The sequence below is a fragment of the Gymnoscopelus microlampas genome (assembly GCF_963454915.1).
Source record: "Gymnoscopelus microlampas genome assembly, chromosome: 11".
NCBI classification, from domain to species: domain Eukaryota; kingdom Metazoa; phylum Chordata; class Actinopteri; order Myctophiformes; family Myctophidae; genus Gymnoscopelus; species Gymnoscopelus microlampas.
In genome coordinates this window covers 16,411,022-16,437,022 of record NC_139948.1, presented here as the reverse complement: position 1 = coordinate 16,437,022, position 26,001 = coordinate 16,411,022, and the positions used below count along the sequence as shown (strand labels likewise).

General features: G+C 42.8%; 1 protein-coding gene across 1 annotated transcript in view; it reads left to right on the top strand.

Moving 5' to 3' along the window:
- The window catches only part of usp43b (ubiquitin specific peptidase 43b), a 105,199-nt gene extending 79,941 nt beyond the window's left edge, over positions 1-25,258 (top strand). Inside the window, exons 8-15 of the mRNA XM_084072707.1 lie at positions 41-152; positions 9,621-9,724; positions 11,680-11,757; positions 13,085-13,214; positions 17,643-17,985; positions 18,205-18,363; positions 19,557-19,730; positions 22,793-25,258. Of these exons, the coding sequence (XP_083928833.1) occupies positions 41-152; positions 9,621-9,724; positions 11,680-11,757; positions 13,085-13,214; positions 17,643-17,985; positions 18,205-18,363; positions 19,557-19,730; positions 22,793-23,973 (2,281 nt within the window). The 3' untranslated portion in view covers positions 23,974-25,258. The remainder of the gene's footprint in view (positions 1-40; positions 153-9,620; positions 9,725-11,679; positions 11,758-13,084; positions 13,215-17,642; positions 17,986-18,204; positions 18,364-19,556; positions 19,731-22,792) is intronic.
- Positions 25,259-26,001: the final 743 nt, after the last annotated feature.

Sequence of the window (26,001 nt, the reverse complement as noted above, 5' to 3'; positions counted from 1 at the left end):
ATATTATTCTTCGTCATCTTCTTATCTCTTTCTGTGCCAGGTTTGGCCCTCCATTCCTAATGAGAGAGGATCGGTCCATTTCCTGGGACCAGCTGCAACAGAGCATCCTCAGCAAGCTTTACTACCTGATGATCAATGGAGCACAGGCACAGGTAACTGTAGTCTCAGCCTCGCTGGTAGTCTGATGTTGTTGCCTCGAAAGTCTCTATCCCCATCAGCTGTCCGCAGTCAATAACAGGAAGGTGTATGCACTTCCGAACGTTAATACCTTTTCAGAATCGAGCAGAATCTAAATACCACACAAAAGCAGCGATCTGTGGTTGTTTTCTTTTACATGTCAGTCAAGAGACACCCATAGTAGACGGCCCTTGAAATCATTGAGAATCATTCTGGCCCACTGGGCCCCAGTCCTAATGCCAATAATCAAGTCTGGCTTGCAAGACTAAGGCTAGATTAAGACTATTGAAAAAGACATTAAACTGATTTTCTTTTCTCTAATCGCAAATACACTGAAAGCTGAGAAAATAACAGTGCATCACAAACTACACGATATTGTTACCATTATCTTGTCAGAGCTACATGCCTTGATCATGGGGAGACAGATGTAAATAAACATCCATACGGTTATCATTATGTCTTGGAAGACACATTATGAAGGCAGTCCGTGCATGTCTTTACTTGTTTTGTCTGGTTTATTTTCATACCGTTTCTAAATACATTTTATCCCACGATTTTTGTAACCCATTTTTTCACCCAGTGCCAATTGCCTAAACTGTAATCCTGGGCGCTACTCTCCCTTTGCCATCCTGGGGAGAGCCCCGAGCCCCGAACAATGCATGAGGAGTGATCAGGCCGTTTCTTATCACCTGACAGGGGGGACTTTCCCCGGTTGGACGTAGCGAGTGGAAGGAACACGTTATTCCAACCAGTTCCTTTCCCCTCCATCAGGCGCCCCGGCTGACCAGGGGGAGGCAGTATAGAGACCAGGATTACTGCATGTTTTTGTGAGGGTACCTACACTGTACCTTAGGAGACACGGGGAGAACATGCAAACTCCACACAGAAAGGCCCTTTCGGCAACCCCACCTAGGGTATGGGCACTGATGACATAGAGGAGAGAACACGCCCAGAGCGTGGAACCCAGGAACTTCTAGCTGTGCCCCTCATACTGTTGAGGGAAATTCAGAGGACAAGCATTTCACTGCCTGCAATGTTGCTACTGGTGGTTGGCATGCAGGCCAGCCATGAAGGAGGCTTGAATGGTGCACAGGGTGTAGCGCCGTTTTGAATTCAATCCTATCCTATCCTATATTAAAATTGTCTAATGGGTGGGTGGGACAGTCGGTGGGCCGCGCCATGGCCCTTGGGGTCACCGAAAGGGGGCCCTGATACGCCTAGAACCTATTCCAAGTTCAGTCCAGTGACGATTCAAGTTGGGCTGCTGAGACACCTATCGGTCGGATCGGCAATGCGACATAGGGTGGTGAGGGCCGCACGGCGGCCGGCCTGATCTCTAGATGTGAGGCCACTTTGTGGCCTAAACCTCTAGTATATTTAAATTCCCTTGTGGGTCAGTGGACGGTGGACGTCACAAACGTAACATGCACCAATGTCAGACACAACAGAACCAACCGTTGCTTAACAATGCAGATTTGCGCATGTGGCCCCTGGGGCCCCTGATATACCCATATGGCATATCGGTCAGATCGGAGATGTGAGGGCCACGTAGGATCATGCTGACCTAATTCTGCTGCTAGTATTTGTTGAATAATTGTCCTGAAAATAATTCTTTAGCTACATTTTTAATCTGACTCTAATCTGGGAATAAACATAAATTGTATTAATTGGCCTATTAATAATGTGCTCTGATAGATTACCTAAATGATACAGCACACTGCGTTTGATGTGCAATGATAGCATGCCAAATGGAACAAAGGGTGAGTGCACAACCAAATTATAACAGAAAGAGATGTTCTCTCTGTACAAATGCATTTCACTCTCTCCAATTGCATTTACAATATAAAAAGACTGTGTCGTGGATGCTGAATAATGTTCAAAATAACATGAATTGAGGATGGCACTGCTGGTGGCTTCCCCTGCATGGGAATGCAGACCAACTGGGACAGCAGGGTATTCTCAACAAGGCCTACTATGTCTGCTATAATTTGCAAACTGTTATGTCTTCATGTCAGTTATAGCATGTGCTTATTTAATGTGGTATGCCTGCTTTATGAGTACTAAATCCAAATAAACATGGTTGTAAATACTAGTAAGTATACCAGTAAATATTATAGTTCATTATTTATCAGCAGTGCAGCATAGTGTATTGCAACATCAGTGAACGACATGCAGTACCTCATGATACACACTGCCGACTTTGTACAGGGCCTTGCATATCTCCCAGATGGCCCCTGTTTGCATATGACGAATAATTACAAACACAGCTGTCCAATGAACCCATACATCTCCTTTTCTTTGCACATCCATAGTTGTTGTCGCTTTGAGGTTATGTTATATTTTCTATTCCTTAATCTTTGCCTGCTTGTGGATTTTGTATGTTGGATTGCAAATCTCAAGCAAGATTCAGGTCCCTGGAAGTAGATTTTCTTACTGAAATGAATGGAAAACATTGACTTCCTCGGAGACCAAACAATCCACGGTATGCTTTGGAAAATGGTCAGCAGTAATGTCTAGTGTGCTGTGAGTTGTAGTCAATGATTGGGTCAGAAGGTTAGCCAGTCTCTCCTCTATGCTCCAGTGGCTAATGAGGAACCCACTTTGGCTTGTTTGTCTCTCTGCGGTCGGCGTTGTTGTGACTGCAGTGGAACGTGAGATGTAATGATACAAATGTGAACAACACAGCCTGTTTAGACGTACCACAGTGGTGTGTTGCTGTCAAGTCAAATCAATTATTTACCTTGCTGAAGCCAAAGGCTCAATTTTCGCGCTTGTTGCTTGCTGTGTGTGTGTGTGTGTGTGTGTGTGTGTGTGTGTGTGTGTGTGTGTGTGTGTGTGTGTGTGTGTGTGTGTGTGTGTGTGTGTGTGTGTGTGTGTGTGTGTGTGTGTGTGTGTGTGTGTGTGTGTGTGTGTGTGTGTGTGTGTTTGTTTGCCTGTTTGCTCACACTGTGATTGTAGTTAGGTTCAGTGGCACAGCAGTACTGTAGTAACGTGCTGTTAATCATGTAGCCAAACAGATTTCCAATTAGTGTCTCCCCATGCATTGGGCGGACTGGCTAGCTCCAACAGTGTGAAGCCATACAGCGTGCTGTGAGAAAATTAACTGATGACCTGCTGGGTTAGTCAATGTTTTTACAACAAACACACAGTAAAATTACCGATGTTAATTACCTCTGAGTATAAATGTACCCTTATCCATGTTTACAGTAAACTCCCCACTGGTAATTTAACTCTGAGTGTAACAGTGGGCCTAAATGCATGCTTCCCAGTCCATTTGGTAAAATCCCCAGTATTAATTTAACTCAAGTGTAACAATGGACCTAAATGTACGCCTACTGGTCCATTTATACAGTAAAATCCTCAGTGTTAATTTAACTCAAGTATAAAAATGTGCCTAAATGGACCTGTCCAATTTTACAGTAAAACCCCAGTGTTAATGTAATTCTGAGAGTGTAAATAACCCAAATGAACACTGGGGATTTTACTGTCCAGGGCCCACATAGTCGTGTGATCCGTAAATATGATTTCTCTCGTCTCCTTCATGCCAGACTCAGCCGGCTATTTAATTAAAAGCTAACGTGTACAGTCCAGTACAGTATAATCAGTTATACACCTCTGCCAAGATTGGAGCAATGTTCCAATGGGTGCGCTTTTTTTTCCTCCCTCTATCTTTCGTCCAAGTAAATAATGTGTCATTTCTAGCACTGACGCACAACGTTAACAATTGGCTGTTCTTCTCTCTCATCTAATTTTAGCCATGGCAAATAATGCACCCCCCCTGCAAATGAAAAAGAAAACTAGAAGGCAGAGTGGCAGCCAGGCAGTCATTCTGCTACTAAAAGTACTGGAATGGCAAGGTAGTTCGCCTGCTGCTCACCAAAGTAGACAATGTGATATGCACATATAGGTAAACCAAGAACCTAGCATATAAGTCTCAACAATATAATATAAAAGAAATAATTCATGCTTTACATTGAAACTATAGAAACTATACTGCAGGATGCCAGGTTCTGTCTGTCATTTAATATCACTATGAATTGAGTACACAGGGACCCCATTTGAAACAAGTCATTAGGCTTTCATGGGCTTTTCAATCCTATTTAGCTGACCTTGTATTTAAATTGTACTTTCATGTGCTTTTTTTCTGCAAACTTCTTAATAAAGTATTCAATCAGGTAAACAATTAACCTAGCATCTGTCTTCGCCGGAACCAAGTCCTCTTGGTTCCGGCGAAAAAGTAGGAGTGAATCTGCAGTTCTAACTGCAATGGGGAGTTTGTTCTACAGTTTGGGAGCCAGCAGGGAGAAGAGTCTGGGACGTGTGAAGTGTTGTCCAGAGTGTTTCAGGGAAGACTTGTCGGTAGACCAGTACAGAGGGATTTACAGTAGTCAAGTTTTGGGTGACTCCCGGGTGAGGAAGGTTCTGATCCTTCGAATGTTATTGAGTGTAAACCTACAGGATCGAGTGACCTCTGCAATGTGTGCCTTGAATGAGAGCTGATTGTCCAGGACAATACACCAAGGCTCTTGGTCGTTGCACCCAAAGTCTATGGTTGTCTGTGGAAATGGTTAGATCCTGCATGGGGCAGGACTTATCACACACACAAACACACACACATATATAATGCGAGATGGTGAATTGAGTATGACATTTGACACAATCAAAAGCACATTACTCAGTAAACGATACATATAATATACAGCTCATACACACAATCACAATAAAGAAAAAATATATACATACAGTATATAGTGCTCCCAGATAGCATGGACTGTGATTGGAGATCTTTTGATCTTTTTGACAACTTACATTCATCAGCTTGCATACAAACAGTAGTCAACCTTGGCCTGATAGGCGATTGGTGGAAATAATTATGGGGCTTGAGCGGTTAAACAAAATATTCAGTCGATGAGTATCTTATATTTACTTGTTGTTCATTGTAAAATGTATGTTAAATAGATTTTTTTAATATATTGAAATAAATTAATCTTCTCTTGTAAGTTAAATGTTCTCAAATAGAAACTTGAATCAAATATAGGTTTTTCAAAACCTCAGTAATCAGTGGTCTAGGAGTCTCCAAACTCGAGATCGCCATCGGACACATAAGTCTGTCATGGGTCGGGCGCTGGTCGTTAGAAGTCTTTCACCAGCAGTCCTCCTGGTAGGGGTGACATGACTCAGAGACACATCACATCCAGGATGCTCATCTGTTCATTCCCTCCTCTCGCTCTTCTTACACACACACGCACACACATTTGTGTACACTGCAAAATCCTCAATATATATACAGTGTATACTCCTGTGTTTATGGTGTTTTTTCTCACACATTCTTTATCATCTGTGCCTACTGGGAGGAAGCAAACACACACCTATGTACAGTAAACACGCACACCTACAGTATGTACAGTACACACGCACGCGCACGCGCGCGCGCACACACACACACACACACACCCGCGCGCGCGCACACACACACACACACACACACACACACACACACACACACACACACACACACACACACACACACACACACACACACACACACACACACACACACACACACACACACACACACACACACACACACACACAAATACAAACACAGACAGAGAGAGAAAGGGAGTGAATATTGCATTTGAGTCAAATATAATTTTGCCTGAACTTCAGACATCCAAACTAAAGTATATGGGCTTAATATATACAGTAACCGAATGTCCCTGGTGAATGGAAATGTGTATAGCAGTTGTAAAATGTACTAAATTAATAATGTACAGTTGCTTTAATTTTGAATCATCTTGAAGCATGCAGTAAAACCTTCTCGAGTGCAAACAGCACTCTTTGGGATTAGTGCACATTCTTGCGTTAGACATTTTGATCTTCTGGTATTTCTTTCTGGTATGTATGTCACAGTTTCCATCAACCTATCTTCCACAGGCAGGTTGAATAGCAAGGTTGTGGTTCCTTTGCAAATGTCTTTGGGTGGTCTTTGCATGCACCCGCATTCCCGCAAGTTTAGCGTGTTGAGTTCAAAGAGGGGCTTAAACCGACTCTCTTAAATGAACAGAAAACTAATTTCAGCTCTTTACTCTTTGCCTTGCATTTCAGTCCTTTGACAGTGAATTGACAGTGAGCGTGTGCAGAAAGGTTGATGGGTTCCATGAGGCCGCGTTCTCGACGGACAGCATGCAACGGTTAGCTGCCTGCGGTGTCCATAAACAGTGTTGAAGTTCCTGAAAAGTCTGAGAAGATAAATAGGGCTATGTTACTCTTCATGTGTGCTGAAAGAACAAACAGTCATGTAAGACTGAAGATACATGGCTGGATACATGGCTGGGTGGTGGACTTATAGAACGAAGCTATAAGTGCTATAGTGTTTGAAATGGGACATTTCTCACCTTCAACATCCTTTTCAACCCCCTAGTGGCCGTTTGGAAGATGATTAAAATAGTATTATAATCCTCATCAAAGTTTAATACAAATATAGAAAGAGAGCCATGCCCAATGGCATCTAGGGAATTTGAATCACCCTGTAGGCAACACAGATTCCTTTATAGTACTTGATTATTGCAATCACGTATTTTCTGATGATTCTTAGTGCCTTTGGCCTAGAAAAGCAATCGGCAAGTAAGTTTGGCCTTGAGCCAATGCTTTTTCTTAGCCATGATGATTGGCCAGAACACAATCAATGGCTAATTTAGGACCTGGAACATGAAACAAACCACCTTATATAAAATAATAACTATGTTTCTACTAAAGTTAATAATTAAAGATGTGTGTGATATAACTACTTGATAGTTTTTTTTGTGCAGGCCCCATCCTTGTGGCAATTAGGGGATATTTAGTTCTTCAAAAACTGAACAAAAACTAATAAAATAATAATTATCTGGACAGTTATACTCCTTTTTGAACAAGAGCTCTTTCATGTTTCAAGGTCTCTTCTTAGAACAGAGAGAAACAATGTATTTTTTAAGGCATGTGAAACACAGTTTTGGTTTATTTTTTAACTATTAGAGAAGCTTTTCATCCATTAATCTAAAGCAGCTAGTTGAAAACACAGTGAAAACATAACATTCAAAGAATGCAAATAGAACTATGCGTTCATCCTACCCGGTTTCATCAGTGCACAGCCATTGCTGTACATATCCTACCTATGTGTGACTGTCAGTCAGATATTGTAAATTATTGACTAAATAATTTTGACGGTATTATCGCTGGTTGGCCAGTTGTGGCCCACGGGCCTACCACTGGTCGAGAACCTAAGCATGGCAGACTAATGCTCTTGACCATTACTGAAATGCATGGTAAAGTGAAATCGAAACTCATGAAGAGTAGCCTATTGCATGTATAAGTTGGGTCTCTTACACCAACATTGCTCTATTGTTGTTATTGGTGAAGTATTTATTAAGATCGCTATTTCCATGTGGCCAAGTGAGGCGTACCATCACCACACTAGGACATAGGAATTGTGAGGCTTCGTTCAAAAACTGTACGCTTAAGAACTTAACCCATTAATACTTGTTCTAACATTTTCTAACAAGATATTTAGAAAATGTTCAAAAATAGCAGATGTACAAGCTCGCTGCGCGGCACGCAGTGACGCGCTGTGAGCTTGTAGATCTGCTATTTTTGAATAGCCAACGCAAAAATTTGAATGGGTTAATACACAAAAGAATTGCTGAAGATACGTGCTCTAGTTTATGCATTCAGGTGAGCAGCATGTCTAAAAGTCTATGGTGTGTTCCTTTTTACCAGATGTTTTCCCTGTTCCCTGTTTTCCCTTTCTTCATAGGAGTCAAGCTTGTTGTTTGTGCTGGAGTTCAGCCAGCAGCTACACTCTAGATTTCATTTGAAGGAGAGGAAATCAATTTCATTTGCGCAAAGCACTCCGTCTTTCCTAAAGCCTGACTGAAATAAACAGTTCTCAGAGCAATATAGGCATGTTTCAGGGCAGGGCATAAGGTATTAGGCTTTTCGGTTCTTCTCCTCATTTCAGGCTTTCAAATTCAATCAAGAACAATATGAACAAGTAGCGTGGTTATCTCCAGCTTTATTATGTTTCAGTCAACAAAATGAATCTTCGAAATCTAGTGGAACTGTTCATGTAGAAAGGGCCTCATGGCAAGGGGCCCCATGCTGAGAGTATTGTGTGTGTGAATTTAGGCCTATATTGACCTCCCATGCTCTGTCCTAGCTCTAGTCTTTCATTTGCTTTCTCCTGTGCTTTCCAATAAGCCAGAAATGCCCTAAAGGCCATCTCTAACTGTCTCTAACTGTAAACTGACAACAATGATGTCTTAATGATGATTCAATTCAGCAGACCCACCCTCTGCTTGCTGCGTGCTCTAAATCTGATGCAGGGGCTCAGGCCTGCTGGAGAGATTTAGGAGGTTTGGCTGTGAGAATGTTGTCGGGAGCTATTAAATCTCTAATTTATTTCTTTTAATGCTTGGCTGCAGATCGTCTTGTGGCCCTATTTCAAATGTAGCCCTCAGGAATTCCTCCTTTTGTCTAATTTCTCTGTATGGTACTACAAAACGTTTTTATTCATCTCTCTCTCTCTCTCTCTCTCTGTCTCTCTGTGTGTCTCTCTCTCTCTCTCTCTCTCTCTCTCTCTCTCTCTCTCTCTCTCTCTCTCTCTCTCTCTCTCTCTCTCTCTGCCTCGATCTCTCTATCTCTCATCGGTCCTCACCTCGAGGCAATTAAAATCACAATGTTGGTCCCAGAGCAAAACTGTGCCCAGCTGGAAAGTTATTATTTATTTATTTGTGTTTTTGTTTTCTTATAATTTCTCACTCAGTAACAGACTGTTCCGAGGTCCAAAACAGGCTGTGTTGTGCAGAGTCATAATTGAGCTTAAGTCCAACTCTGTGGTGCTCCGTCATCAGAATATTAATTCCATGAAAACATTTTTGAGAAACGTGTTTGATGTTGTGATGTGTGTGTGTGTGTGTGTGTGTGTGTGTGTGTGTGTGTGTGTGTGTGTGTGTGTGTGTGTGTGTGTGTGTGTGTGTGTGTGTGTGTGTGTGTGTGTGTGTGTGTGTGTGTGTGTGTGTGTGTGTGTGTGTGTGTGTGTGTCAGTCAGGTTTGTGCCAGCAGGCCAAGGAAATACCTCCACACATTAGTTTTCACATAATTATGTTTTGAACTTTTTTTTCAAATGTTATAATGGAAATGAATGAGGGTCCCTTGCAAAAATGTTAAATAGATAGATAGATTGATTGATTGACACACAGACGCACAGAGACGTTGCATTACCGCTCGGGCAGTACACCGTCACCAGGGCAACGTACGAGAACTCTTGTGGAATGTAGTTCGGCCTTAGGACGACGCCCAATAGCTCACACATGAAGTGCGAGATCTACTTGAGTTATTATACCCTGTCTTATTGTTCCCCAATAGCCCACTTGTGTTCACGGTGTCTTGTCATGGTGTCTTTCTAGAATGCCAGAGTGCTGTTTAACATCCGCGTGGTGGGAGGCTCAGCATCCTACAGTTACCTGTCACCTCAAGACGGACGGCCACTCTACCACCCTGCCGTGGACAGGTGAGTTTAGCTTAGATAGGCACTCACAAATGTAACTTAATACACAGTTATCAGATACTGTTTGTAGCTTGCAATCATTTTCCCTACAAGGGATATAAGCAACAGAAGAAAAGAAAACAAACAAAAAACTATATCTAAAGCACAATTAGCTGAAAATACCAGTCACAGGTTAAAGTCCCTTTCCATGTCCCCTGGTGTGTTTAAAATCCTTCTCTGCTCAATAAAGGTACATGTATAAGTTTGATCCTCCAGAATTCAGGACTATCCACAAAGAACACCTGAACAGAAACATAAATTTACCATGACAAGCTAGTAACTTCCCCACTGACCAGACGTCAGGGATGGGGGGAGCACTCATTTTGTATCTGTAAAAAAGGTCATGTAGTGTGCATATTTCCATGGTTCTTCCTACACAAGTATGGAAACGTATGGCATTAGATTTGAGTCATTTCCAGGTCTGGATAAGTATGGAAAAAATAAATGAGATTATGGGGGAAAATATGTTGCCAGACTTGTTTTCTATAATATAAAATTCTGAACTTCTAATTTGATCATACAAGCAGTGTTTTTCCAGTGGTTTGGAGCAGGCCGTCTGGGCAGCAAAATATTTACCAATTTGTGAGAGCAGGTCAGAACAGCTTGATGTTGTGAAAAGCAATACAAGTATGACGTGTGACGAAATGCACAATCTTCCCTCTAGGTCAGTCTGCAAAACAGCTCCTTGTGCCTTATTCTGTAACTGTACCAAATCCAGACATCCTTGACCAACTTTGTTTGAAATACATTTGATCCTGCAATATTAATTGCATAATACTGTATATAGATAGCATCACAAATAATAAAATATTAAGCTTGTCGAACATTTATGAGTTATGCAGACATGGGGTTCCAAGACGCTAGTGCACTTTCTGTGTACCCCTGTAAACTAGAAGGGGGTTATCTACACTAGAAATGTTAATGCAGAATATTGTGTTTCCAATGAAAGAGAAGATTCACCCAACAAGCAATAGTACATAAAGTTGCTGTCAGGCAGAAACCTAATGCCCTACTTCATTGCACAACAGCATCATGCAAAAGTAGCGACAATAGCTGATCTATGAGCTCTTTTGGGTCTACTATTTTTGCAAGTGGTCTGTCTCTGAGTTTTATAAATATTTAACCAATGAAAAGTAGGCTATTAACACAAGCTTATGCTCTGGAAACAATAACTACATTGGATCCACTGGACAGCAACGATATTTAAAAATGTCATAGCTTTTCCAATCTGTATTGATTGATTGATTAATAGCCACTGCCAGTTTGGTCTTTTCTTACTTTGCTTATATACTTGTATAGCAGGTATGTAAGCGGTGTTAGGAACATCTTGGCTCAGTTCTACTAGTAGCTATTGTGGTATAAATCCTCGGCGGAGATTTTCTCCCTCTCTCTCTGACGAGATCTGAAATCGGCAGGGTTTCTTCCTCTTTGGCATCACAGAGCCAAATACTCACTCATGAAAATCTGTGAGCAGGCCTATGGAGATCATGGTGATCATACACAAGTTTACTACAAGACACCACTTTTTGAGATTTCTTTCTCTTTCTATCTCTTATCCTCTTGCTCAACAAAAGATGGACCGTTGCCATTGTTTGATTGGTGATATGCTGCCACCTAGTGGTCACAAACCCACAATACCATTACCTTTCATGTGGTAATCATCTATTATTCTACTGCTTTGTACTGCGTTTGTATTCTGTCGAGTACACTATTGCATGCCTACTGTAAAGTATTTTAAATGCCAGTGATAGTGTTTATCGAATGAATATGTACTAAACAAAATCAGGAAGTAAGCAAACCCATTCGGGCATTTTTAAATCTACTCATTTTGGGACACATTTTGCATATTTAGCAACATTTCAATACTGTGCTGTTGATTTGACCCCTAACCACCCTGATTTGACCCCAATGTCCTGCAGAGCTCTGAAGCTGTGTAGTTCCGGAGGACCGCCTCACTTGAAGCTGATCATCGAATGGGAGCACCGGATTAAAGACTGGTCAGTCCAACCACATAAAGCATCGCTGTCGAACAGAAAACGTATATGTCCATATTTAGTCTTCCCCATAAACGAATGCCCTATTTTATACTTGGTCGTATGATGTAAAAGTAGTGAAAATAGCTGATCTACACGCTCACAACACATGTGATGCGATATCTCCTATTTTCAAAATTGGAAAATCATTGAAGATTTTTGACAATTCCTGAAAAGTAAGCAAGTAAGGTTTCCGCCTGACAGCGACAATATCACACACAGCACACTTCTAAGTCTCTATTATGTTACAAACACTAATGGCCTTTACAGACAGAGTCCGATTTTTCGTAATTTTTTTTTTTTTTTAATGAACACACACTTTTGTGTGACCTCTTGCACACCTGCTCCAGAATCCGACAAGTGCGATGGAGCATTATATATTTTTTATCGAACCCAGTTTGATTCCTGCGTTTTTTCGGATGCCTTAAAAACTGATTGACCAATAAGAAAGCAGTTCTCTCACATGATATTTGACCCATGCCATGTCAAACACATGATAACAAGAATGACCAAAGTCATAATAAAGCCGCATGCGGCAGGCTTTTTTGGCCCCAATCTTTTCATAGACCTGATTACTTGTTTTTTGGATTGCTTGTTTCTCTCGCCAAACCTGCCAACATTTAGCGTTGCAGATTAACGCTCTAATGTTTGTTATATAAGTGGTGGCAACATTTTGTGACACCACACAGGTCTTCCCAACAATAGCTAAGATTGAAGTCAGTGTGAACAAACTAGGTGTAATGAAGCACGCTAGCATTTAGGCTAACCCTCCGCCTGTATGGTGTAACTGCTGGCCCCTAATATGGTCTGCTTCCGGGTGGATCAACCTAACTAACAATGAGGATCGTTCTGATTGGTTCCCTTCCCAACTAGTCCCTCAAAAAGAGTAATTCTGATTGGATCTCTTCTCCATTCGTCCCGCCCTAACATTTTCGTCTCGTCTAATTCGTTGACTAACGTGTCCATTACATTTTCGTCTCTCCATTGGCTTAAAAGGGGGGCTTAAAAGGGGGGAAGTGTGATGGACAGCCAGGACAGCCAATGACACTTAGGTGTCACAAAATGTCACTCGGGTGTCGGACTAAGACACTTAGGTGTCACAAAATGTCACTCGGGTGTCGGACTAAGACTAGTGCTGTTTATAGAGCCGCGCTAGCGCATGCGGCTAAAAATAGCATCTGATGGCTCATTGTTGTTGTTTCTGAGCAGCAATGGGGAATGTGCAAGAAGGCAGAAGGAATACGCATGTACATCAATTTCACATTTTGAACTGTTGTGTTGTGGACCACAGCCTGTTCGGCAACATCCAGGAGGAGGTGGTGAAGGATGCAGAGAGTGTGAGGAACCAGCAGCAGCATCATGTTCAGCAGTACAGCTGTACCCTGGACGAGTGCTTCCAGCTCTACACCAAAGAGGAACAGGTACTGTCAACTAACACATGCTCATTGATATTAGACTTTTTGCCTGTATTCCCTCCTAGACACACGCACTTACGCACACACTTTGACTTTTGGGCAAGTCAAAATCTCAAGGCACACCTTCATTCATAGCGAAAACAGCCAATCACATTTACCCCCAAATTGGAGTTGCTTCCAAAAGTGCTTTCAGTTCCGCCCATAGTTGTAGTCACAAATGTGAAAAGTCGAACCGTCGTAGAAACGCTATTTATCCCCACATTTACCTGGGTACTGACGGCTGCACTCCATGACTGACACAGCCCTGGGTAGCCCACGCGGCCTGACGGATGGAGCGCCCCTTTCTAGTTCAACTCTGTTACTTTTCACAGTGACAGAGGCTTACATAACTAGAACCAAGTCATTCAGTTAATGGACTCTGACAGTGTACTAATCATCCACCCACACTCCCCTATACTGCAGCCTGATTGGCAGCAAGACTGACTGCTAAATACATACTGATGAGCTGAGAGGTGATGAGTCATGAATGTCTTTCACTCTGTGCCGTCCATTTACAACAATTACAGTCGGCCTTATCAAGAACGTTTATACAAAAGTGCAAGGTCAGTTTACGGCCATGAATGCTCAGTATGAGGCCTTCTGTTTATTAGGCAAAGCAGTAATCATGCTCATAAGAAAATATATGAACTGAGTTCACACAGTATATTGTTTGTACATGCAAACAAATCAGATGACTGACGTCACAGACTGGCCACCCATCTTGTTTTATTTAGATAGGATTTTAGAGAGACAGGAAGTTAAGACAGAGAGAGGGGACATGTAACATAGATGGACATGTCATGGTTGTTACGATTATGCACTATCCGGTCATCTACTGCAGGGGCAGTAGATAAAATGTGCACTTTTGGCAGTGTGGCAGTCTGCCACACTGACAAAAGTGCACAGTTTTGTATTACAGTTCTAGTACAGTTCCTACCCCACACCACGGACATTAGGGCCTTGAATCCTCTGTGGTGCCTCTGGTTTGGTCGGGTGTCCATACTTACACAATTGGCTGTGTTAGTTGGGAGGGAAGCCGGGCCGGGAGGGAAATGTCTATCGCTGCACTGGTGACTCCTACATGTAGGTCATGGCTCCTGTTCAGCAGGGCGAGGAACTGGGTGAAACTCCTCATTGTCAGGTGAAAGAAGTGGTTGGCGACTTATGTATCGGAGCCTAGGAGACACATGCTCGTCTACACCCTCCCACATGACCAAACTGTAGGGTATAACAGTGACACACATAAGTGTGGGGAGATTCGGAATTGGCATAACGATTGAATTGGGAGAAAAAATGACAAATTAAACATTACAGCGTACACAGCAGTTCCTGTGATTCTATACAATCATATCACATAATGATATTTAAACTTTCTTAACTCCAGTAAATAATATATTCCACCAATGCTGTTCACACTCACACTGGTTAGCTGGATACCATACCAACAAGGGAAGCATCGCAGTCAAGCTTTTTAATTATACATCATCATTTGAACTCATTGCCGGAGAGGGAGATAAATGTGCAGAAATCCTGGATTGCAGCTTTAATAATGCATCCTGTTGGTTCACTGTGGCAAGGTTTAGTAATATTGTTCATCTCCCATTAATGTTGACGTGTTATGATCTTGTAGAGCAGCTATTTTCGGCATGGGACACAGTCGTACGACAAAGCATGAATTAGGCATTACAGAGTGGTTAACAGAGACGATAATGTGGTTAATGTGTGTAAAAAAGATGTTTGCCCTTGAAGCTATCTAGATAGTTGTTCAGGGATGTGAACATTATCACCCTTGAAATATGAGAAAATAACAGCTGTTAATAATATGTTTAGAATTAAAAAAGGTGCATATGCCCATAATATCCATAATGCAAAATTACCACAAATTAGAAAGGTTGACAGCAATTTAGTGTTACTCCTTTAGTGTAACCTCTTCTCAGACACATCACAAGTACATTACAAACTGCACTATGAAATAACTTTCATAGATGGATAGAACTATACCAAAGTGCTTTGTTGCATTGTCTCTGTGAAGGTTAGCCGGATGGTCAAGGCTCCAAAAAGTCGACAGGTCCATAAATAGTTATTTGTATTTTATTACAAATAACAAAAAAGATCTGTGCAAGATTATTCAAAGTGCAAACCCAGGCAAAATAATAATGTAATAATAAAGACTGGCCAAAAACAATTGACAGCTAAAGAAAACAACAAACCAGGAACTTAAGAAACTGGAACATGATAAAAAAAACTTCCACAAAGGCCCTGGAAGCTCTCCCCTGGATGTTGTCACGGCTAGCCTCAAGCCAAACTGAACTCCCTTCACCTATTACAAGCATGCCTTTTAAACAGGTGAGGAAAACCATACCATAACTCAAACATGGCTAACTAAGGCCCATGAGTTATCTTACACAATTACTATTAATCATAAAGGAACTTACAAACAAATTCAACTGTTGAGACTATTAAATAAGACAAAACATAATACAAACCTGAACAAACACCCCTCCTCCTCTACAGTGCTTGCAAGATTGCCAGCACTGCAGAGGAGACGGGTGACCACCAAATAAACTTCCTCACACAGTGTCAATAAATAAACATGTTTAAAACCCTTTCAGTCCTTCTGTGATGTTACTTAAAAATGTCATAAAAGTCAGCAACAACACTACTGAACAGTCACTTCCAATCCAGCTGGTGATGTCAATTAGTCATTGGACACAGCTGTGTGGTGTGTGTGACAGTCTCTCTTCAAATTTGCCTGAACAACTTAATCTTTGGGGGCTTTTTCTGCCTTTATTGATAGGAAAGTAGGCTGACAAGAAATGGGGAGACCCACAGCAAAGGTCGTTGGGATCAAGAGTCGAACCCGCGACACGCTGTCAAGCTGGATTACCAGCATATGTGGTATGCGCCTGGACTGCTACGCCAGCGGGCACCCCATGGGTTGAAATGTTGTCCTTTAACTCCATGTCCTCATTAAATGACTCTGGGAGTATTCCTACTGCTGTTTTGCTTCCACTTTGTGGAAATGAAGGATGAGGCAGGAATCATACAGGCGTCTTGATCAGGCTTTATTACTAAATAACACTGCTGTTGTGATGTTTTGCCGCCACCTTGTGGAAATGTAAAGATGAGGCAGGTAAGAGGTGTCTTGATCAACCAATTCATAGCCAATTTCCCACTTGCCGAGTGAGACTGGGGTTCAATCCCAGTTTGGGTCTAAATCACTCCACCAGCACTATTTGCTCCCACTGATTCTGAAAACAGAAGTAAAGGAGGGCGACTTTATTCTGAAATACAGAATGCCAGGAAATGCCCCCCCCCTCTTCTCAGTCCTGGTGAGTGGTACAATAGCGATGGCACGTGTCCTAGGGGCTGTTTGGGGGTTGCCATAGCCATGTTCATAATCTCTCCTGGACTGAGAAGGGGGGGGGGCATTTCCTCCCCCTCCTTTAACTTCTGTTTTCAGAATCAGTGGGGGCAAATAGTGCTGGCATTGTGTCTTTGGGGCTGTTTGGAGTTGGCATAGCCATTTTCATGAATGTACCACTCACCTGGTCTGAGAAAAGGGAGGTGGACATTTCCTGGCAGGCAAATCTGCATTGCCGAATAAAGTCCCAGCTCACAACACATCGTGATGCGACACGTTGTGAGCTCGTAGATCGGCTATTCTTGCCATTGTGTGTACAACAAAGTATATAGGGCTTACACTGAACTCACACCAGCAACGGACATTCGGTGCCATGCTCTGAGGAGCTGAGAAAACGGACACAATCTTCTTAGCTGAATTGTTGGTTTGCTTATCGAAATGTGAGCTGTGAGACTTCTGCCATGTTTGCTATTTTGTCCACCAAGCAGTGTTGACCAAATGCAGACAGATCCCCTGTGGAGCCTCATTATTCTTAGTCTTTCTTTTTTCTTCCTCTCTGAAGACCCACTGCTATGCTGCACACAATCACACACATTTTGCGGTTCTATCACACACATATTCTTCTCACACTCTTTTACACCCATGCACTCACCTTGGACACAAATGCAAGTCACAGTCCATTTGTGTTTCCACAACGAGGCCTTTGAAGGCGAGATAGTCAAAGCTCTCGGCAGGAGGCCGCCAATGGCTCGGCTCAACCCGCAGGCTGATTTTTCCCAAATATGTATCTCAGCATCCTTCCTCTGATCATCATGACGGTAATAAGAAGGACAAGGCCTTTTGTTCCAGGATGGCCGCTGACCAACACAAGGCACTCCAATGTTAGTCAGTTAGCACACAATTTGTACATGAAAACCATATGTTTGATATACTTGAGGCCCCTGACAATTTAAGATTATACTGTATACTGTATATTATTTTGACCCTTTCTCTTTCTCACCGTCTCTCTCTCTTTCCTCTCTCTATGTCAGTTAGCACCAGATGATGCATGGAAGTGTCCACACTGCATGCAGCTGCAACAGGGCATGGTGAAGATGAGCCTGTGGACTCTGCCTGACATACTCATCCTTCACTTGAAGCGTTTCCGCCAAGTGGGTGAGCGCCGGAACAAGCTGACGACACTGGTGCGCTTCCCCCTGGCCGGTCTGGATATGGCGCCTCATGTGGTGAAACGCAGCCATGGCACCCGGCCCCCTCCCCAGCCAGGCTCATGGAAGCGGCCGGGGGCGTCCGACTCGACCTCCCCGGACTTCCTGTATGATCTGTATGCAGTGTGTAACCATCACGGAGGGATGCACGGGGGACACTACACAGGTGTGAATGATGCCACGTAATCATGTATTCACATACAACCCATGAAGGGTGAACGTGTGAATCAAATACAGTATTCAACTCGGTCACAATGGGAAGAACTGTTTTTGTACCGTCTCTGTTTTTGCATAAGCTCCACGGGACATATATTGACACATTTTCTCTGTGAGTTTCATCCATATGCATGTTTTAGCTGGTTTCTTTTCCATTTTGTTATCACAGCCTTCTGTAGGAACTCGGTAGATGGCCAGTGGTACAACTATGACGACAGCAGCGCAGAGCCGGTTCCCGAGGCGGAGGTGTGCACGCGAGGAGCCTACATCCTGTTCTACCAGAGACGAAACACCATCCCCCCATGGTCTGCCAGCTCCTCAGTCACAGGTTAGCAGCATAGGGACCTGTGTTGAGGAAACAATTATGAAGAATCTGTACGAAATATGGCGGTATCAAGGTGTCTGAAGTGTGATTGCAGGCCATACATCAGATTCTAACCTGTTCTCTATTTCCTGGAACAAGAAGCATCTTTATGTTCCTTCTTCCTTTCTGACAGATGGAAGAAATGCTATAATGCTAACTGGGAAGAAAAAAAAAGTATAAAATGTATCTCTGTCTGTGTACCGTTCTGTATTTGGTACTAGGATGGACATGGGAGTGCATAAATTCTACCTGCAGGGTATAAAGGCTATATTCAGACTGCAAGCTCAAATCAGATTTTTGACCTAACCAGAGTGGACAACATTTTCTCACTCTCAAGTCGTACTATAGTAGCGATGCAATGCTTTGTGAGATGTAGTATTTTGGGGCAAGCAACCTTGTGTGACAGAGTATAAGTTAAGCATTACTTACGCCTATGACGTTACCACATGTAGTGGTGTCTGAATACAAAAATCTTGTATCTCGTAAATCGTATTGAAATTCACTGATCACTGACAAGTTAAAGTATGACAAGTATGGCTCTAAATCACCAGCACATTTGTTGTGATTAAGATGTTTTAGGGTTTACATTAGCAATAGTCAAAGGAATGAAGCTAAACTTGTCAGCAGTACGTAGAGACTGTCAAGAAACGCATTGCTACAATTCGAAGAAGGTTTGGTAGAGTCAATAAAATAAAACAGTCTCAGCTTTATCTGTAATAAAAAAGTGTTTTATCATGCATTGGGACATTTGTGTCCCTTGGGGTAGATGGAGATGTTATAGTCTTACAAAATGATCAGAGAGAATATCAGAGATTTGTGTAAAATTAAAATAATAATCAGTTTTGTGCTTCCTTATAGTGCATTCTGTTAGACATTCTTTTGTATCATTGTCAGTTCTCCTAGCCTCTTAGACCAAGCAACATTTCACTCTTGGAGCTACAAGACCAGGTCAGAATTAAACTATGAACTCTAAGGACCCTTTAACCTGAATGGGACATGGTATAAAACCATTATAAAGGAACATCCAGGCCAACATTAGGAATCAAATCTATTCTTTTTAACAATTGTAAATTACTTTGTCTTTGGTCTATATTCCAGGTAATTATTGGAACGAGGCCACTGATTAAATCTTTGTCCTTGTTTTTCTTGCTCTTCAGGCTCCACTAGCTCATCCACCTCTGACCACTGGCTGGTCCGACTGAGAGGGGGCAGTAAGAGGGGCAGCCTGGGTTCTGCAGGATCCACAGTGTGCCCTGGCGGGCCCACGACGGCACCACATTCCCCCGAGCTGCCTGTGTTCCGGGATGAAGCACCTAAAGCACTAGAGACAAGTGAGCAAAACACTGACACAGCCTGTTCTATCATTCATAAATCATACACATAGATCGTACATCAGGTGAGTTCTGTTTTTTCTTTATTTAGATAGGATAGTAGAGAGACAGGAAACTGCCACAAGGTCTCAAGCTGCAATCAAAGCGGGCTACAAGTTCTCGCTCCCAGGTTGTAATATGGTAGTAAGTTGGCCGAAATGTACTATGACACGAGGGAGTGCAGTTTCACTCCAAACTCATAATAGGTTGACGTAAAACAAGGTAGGCGCACCATCATAAGCAGACTTGAGCCCAGACTGAGGCCCTAGCTGAGCACGCGCCCATGCCGAGCGGTGTGAAGTCTACTTCTGCCGACTCAGCATACCAATTTCATAAATCATGTCTTCCTCATCAACATGTGACGCAACAGGAAAGCCTATCGTGTCAAACATCTGACACTTGTTCAGATGTTGCCCAACTCGTCGCCTCAGTACAGTTGTTCTCAAAGTAGGTCCTTGAGGGGGTTCCAGGGGTCCCCAGCAAAAGTTTAATCACTGCAGTACTGTATATACAGTACATCTGCTATTTTCAAAACATCTTGAACATTTTAACAACACAAATTTTGTATGGGGGTCTATGGCACAAAATATTTTCCGATAGGGGTCCACGTTGTGGCCAAATACCGGTACATATTAATTTGGGAGTCCTTGACATGATTTTTTTTTAGAACCACTGCCTTAGTATGACCTGGATATGAGAATATGTTGCAACAGGGACATTGCAGTTATGTGATTAACACACTATTCCCTCAGCTATCATTGCGCCCCACTTGACACACATGATGCCACTTGATGGCAAACAGGAACTACCTCACTGTACTCAAAATAAACAAACATGCCACTTCACCTCCGGAAATAGCCAATTTGCCCATCCGCTGCCTGCCTCACACTTATCCGTCTAAGCGGCCCTAAAGGTCAACCGCATACTGTACGTGTGCACACACACACACACACACACACACACACACACACACACACACACACACACACACACACACACACACACACACACACACACACACACACACACATTTGAAATATTTATTTATGTCCACATAATAAGAAGTACAGGATGTACAAAGGACATAAACACTGCCAGTGCATTCAGATGAAGGGAAAACAGTTAGTTACAAAGCGCATGTAAAGCAGAGCAATGTTACATACAAAACAAAAGATGGCATACTTGTCAAACACAGCGGACAACAATCATGGGTAAAGGAAGCAATGCCTCCTCCAAATTGAGCGGCTTCCTATAATAGCTGATATTGAGCAGTACCTTGCTAATTGTTTAGCCCTCCTTTTGGAGAGGCCGGCCATTTGCAGGCCCCTCACAACCAACTTGTGCACGTGTCCTAGACTACCAAAGATTAAAAAAAAGTGTTTACATCTGTAGCCTAGCTGAGAGATGGTCTGCTCTAGCTGATGATATTTTAGCACTTTGGTTAGGAAGGCTTCCTCTAAGCTGTAGTGAAAAGTACAGCCGACCTCGAGCACCTCCCTATGGTTTTCATTAACAACAATGACATCAGGGGTGTTAGCTGAAATGTTAGAGAACACAGAATCATCGTTACACAGGTTAAACATGCTCGGCGTCACAGTAGAATGCTTATACAGCATGATGGAGGACCTGAAAATAGAAGTGATATCTTTAGATATCAAATTCACTATTCTGTCATGCCTACTTACGTAGAGTCCCCTGTATACATGGCACCCATTTAAGATGTGGGACATGGTTTCAGCTATTTGTTCATGACCATGATGTATACAGTGAGGAGCATGGTTGCCTGGAAACCATAAAATCATCTTGAACATCACTACATTAACGACGGTAGTTACGACGGGTGTGTTTAAGTTGTTATAAAAACAACATTAGCGTGTCACCGGTGCTTCACCTCTGTGTGTTCACACACACACACACACACACACACACACACACACACACACACACACACACACACACACACACACACACACACACACACACACACACACACACACACACACACACACACACACAGAGGGAATTTGATTACCAATGCTTGCTTAATTACAAATAATGACTTTCTGTTCCTGAATGCAGAATAGTAATGAGATTCAGCAAGAGTTTTAAATCACAGTGTGGAAAAATCGATTCAGCATCAGCTGAATCGATTGCAGCTGGTTCTGTTCTGGTACTGCTTGATGATGACTGTGTTTCACTAGCACCTGAAGAAATGTAATAATCAATCTTTGGATTATTACATTATTACATTACATTGACCATTCAGTAAACATTTTATTCAGGAGAAACCAATATGGATATTATGCCTTCAATATTCTCTATGCTTTGTGACTCACATACAAGCATTTAACCACTGTCACATGTGGGTTACAATGTATAGAAAACACCCTAAAATAAGTTTTCCAGCTTGGGGGATTCATACCAAAGTGAAACACACTTTTTGTATAGATTACAAAGCGGGTCTGTGAGATTTTGGAGATGTCTGTCTGGGTTTTGCCTCCACCAACTAACCCACTAAATTGGGCAGAAAATAGCATTGAACAAGCGTGCACCTCATTATACTTTGGTAAACATGGTCCAAGCAGACGGGCGGAAGATGCAGCAAATCCTGGTCCTCATTGACCCCAGAATTGCCGTGCGATTTGCAAACATCACACCATCTACTGCACCTCTCCTTCCACACCGGCTGGTTAGGCCCCAAAATAACAAACACATGCATAAAAACACCACTTGACTCTGGAAATTGTCAATTCACCCATTTGCGGCACACCTCACACCAATCCACCTGCCCCAAAATAGGGCACTTAATCTTGTTTTACCTTTGTATTGTTGTGCTCATGGTCTTTTAATCTCTATTGAAGTACATCTTAGCTGGTACTTTCTTGCATCACCTTATATTATCTCTATTTTATTTAAACTGTCATATTATTATTATGATCCTGTGAAGCACTTTGAGACCTCTCCTCTAACAAGGTTTTATGAATTAACTTTTACTTATTCACAGTCACTTTGTCTTGCTCTAGATGGGTTTATAGCCGAGCCGTTTGTCCGGGGAACCCAGGGCAGGAGCGTAAGCATGAGGTCACCCACCAAGGCCAAGGACACGCTGAGTAAGGTCCTGCCTCTGCGCTGGTCATTCGGCTCCAAGGATCGCTCCAAGGATCGCTCCAAGCATCCTGCGCCGACCCAACCTGGAGAACTGGTGGAGTATCTGGAGTCAGGACGTCGGCCACGCTGCACCAAAGACCCCATCATTACTTTGGTGGCCACTCCGCCACAGGCGAAAGCCCCGGCAAGGGCCTCTGAAGCTTGGGAGAGGGACCTGGGAAGCTCCCCCAGTGCCAGCAGTCTTAGCTGCTTGGACAGACCCAGTTCAGACACATGTGACTCCCCCAAAATGCCAGAGGGACAGATCAGGCCGGCTGGGGAGAGAAACATAACTAATAGCAGCCATGTTAAAATCAAGGATGATGGCTCACTGGTACAGAGGACCTCCAAGAGGGTTAGGCAGGACCAGGGCAGGACCCTGGACCTACACTCCCAGAGAGGGGCTATGTTGGGGGGGCACATCAGCCACAGTGCCCCCCCGAGCAGGGACTCCACACTGAAGAGAGCTAAGGTCCAGTCAGGGCTGACACCAAGGGGTCAGAGAGACTTATTACAAATGATCATGAACCCTGAGGAGAGGAAAGGGCTGAGGGGGGGAGAGGGAAGGAGCCAGGACAGCCTCTTGTCCTTTCTGAAACCTGGCTTCATGAGAAAAGATATCCAAAGGACACCCGGCAAGGGACATGATAGACGCATGAATGGCCATGGACAGCCGGGAAAGATGGTAAACGGTCATTTGGCGAGGCTGTCTCTCTCCAATGGAACCCTGACTGCGATCGTGTCGACGGACGACAAGAAAGCCAATGGTTTCCAGAGGAGTGACATCCATAACGGCAAAGCACTGCTGGTCAACGGAAAGGTTACGAGTCACAGCTCTGCCGACATCAAGCGTGCACACAGCTCCAGCAACGTACACACAAAGCTGGACCTGACACTGCGCAGGTGTGCCTCCCTGCAGAAGAATGGGGACGTAGCAGCCCCTCCAGCCCATCGCAGTCTGTTGTCAGAGAAACCCAGTTATGCCACTCTGCAGCGGACGCGATACAGCACCACCTCCCTGGGCAGACAGAGACCCGTCCCAGAGTCTTGTTTCTGAAACTGGGTTCAACTACTGTAATCCAGTGGCACAACCATTTGTTAAATGATTTACCTAGGTTGTTCGGTGTATGGAGTTGCAATGAGCAAGCACATGCACGTACAAGTTAGAGCACATTCATAGACATTATATTGGCGGATTAGAAGACCCGTCAACTGAACACAGTTGTGGTCAGTAAACAGTGAGGAGGGTCAGACCTGCCTTGAAACCTTACAGTATAACAGTAAGGCTTCTAACACAAGAATTGGGGGAATTACTCAGAATTTACCCCAGCCTGATTTTTGTTTTTGTTTTGTTTTTGTTATTATTATGATAATATTATTTTTCTACCCAGTAATCATAATGATTTGAATCAGTGACTGGTTACCTTAGTGACTGCTCATGTGGTTATATTTGTTTCATTGTAAGTGCCTCTAACGATCTGAAATGATTGTTCAACACTAGGACCACTGTATTGATTTCCTTAGGGTTAAACCCAGAATGCCACCTCACAGTTACAGTACAGGCCTGAGACGGAACTGCTTTTAAAAGAACATTCCAGTAGACCTATGTGTGTTTAAAAAATGATAACTATGCAGAGTTACTGAGGAGAGATACTGCTGTAATGTCCTTTTTCTGTTTTATGCTTGGGTTACCAGCGGATACATGCAAAGAGGAGAATTTAATGATTGCTGTGTGCGTGTGTGTGTGTGTGTGTGTGTGTGTGTGTGTGTGTGTGTGTGTGTGTGTGTGTGTGTGTGTGTGTGTGTGTGTGCGTGTGCGTGCGTGTGCGTGTGCCAACACCCACCTGCACTGTAAAGTGGCTGCTATAAACCCATACAGTTATGTGTTTGGTCATTTATAATACATATAATTTCCTCAATGCACTTTAAAAAATAATTAGTAATCTTTTCTCAGTGCCACGCATATGGGAGTGGCTCTACCATTTTCAGACATTGTTCACGTTGTTCATGAAGTTAATCTGTAGATTTCCTTAAATGTCAAAATACACATTGTGATTGGTCATGAGAGAAACTGGTAGAGCATGTCCATTATTATGCTTTGCTAATTTAAAGCCGCCAACATTTATATTAATAACTAAATGGGCAAATTGCTGGAGTTACTTTTAATTTGCATGATGGCAATTGGTGAAATCACAAAAAAGGGTGAGGGTGCAAAAGCCACTTTTTGTTTGTTTGTGGTTTTGGGTGGAGTTGGAGTGATTAGTTATTGATAGTGATGTGTAAAGTGGACATCTTGAGAAGTTTTCTCTATCACACATACTTTATAATTTCCCTTCTGTTTAGCTCCAAAAGAGAGAGAGAGAGAGAGAGAGAGAGAGAGAGAGAGAGAGAGAGAGAGAGAGAGAGAGAGAGAGAGAGAGAGAGAGAGAGAGAGAGAGAGAGAGAGAGAGAGAGAGAGAGAGAGAGAGAGAGAGAGAGAGAGAGAGAGAGAGAGAGAGAGAGAGAGAGAGAGAGAGAGAGAGAGAGAGAGAGAGAGAGAGAGAGAGTGAGTGTGCGCGTGCGCGTGTGTGTGTTTGCGTGTTTGCACGTGTGTGTGCACGTGTGTGTGCGTGCGTGCTGTATTGTAGGTACATATGCATGCATAAGGGAAAGTAAGGCTTCTATTCACTGCAAACATCCTAAGTAAAATGGAGCCACCAAAAGTAACAGGACCAATAAGTCTTTACAGTCACACAGTCATTGTTCCACAGTACAGTGAAGCACACACCACATCAGACAACTAATAATTTATACTTCATCGCACGACCATGTTGTACAATAAAAAAGATATATTTTCAACAGAAATATGTGTTGAAATTATAAAATGATCCTAACATGTTGAGATTTTAAATATTCCTGTATGGGGTGCAAAGATAAGCTTCACTTTACTTAAACTTCATTAATTTGTTTCAATAATTGTATATTTATACGTAATACACCATCTTCTATAATAAATGCTTAGGGAGAGCACAGCAGTCATCATAGATCTTTGTAAACCCATTGCTCTCAGTGAGTAGAGAATACAAGAGGGCTGCTTACACTGCAG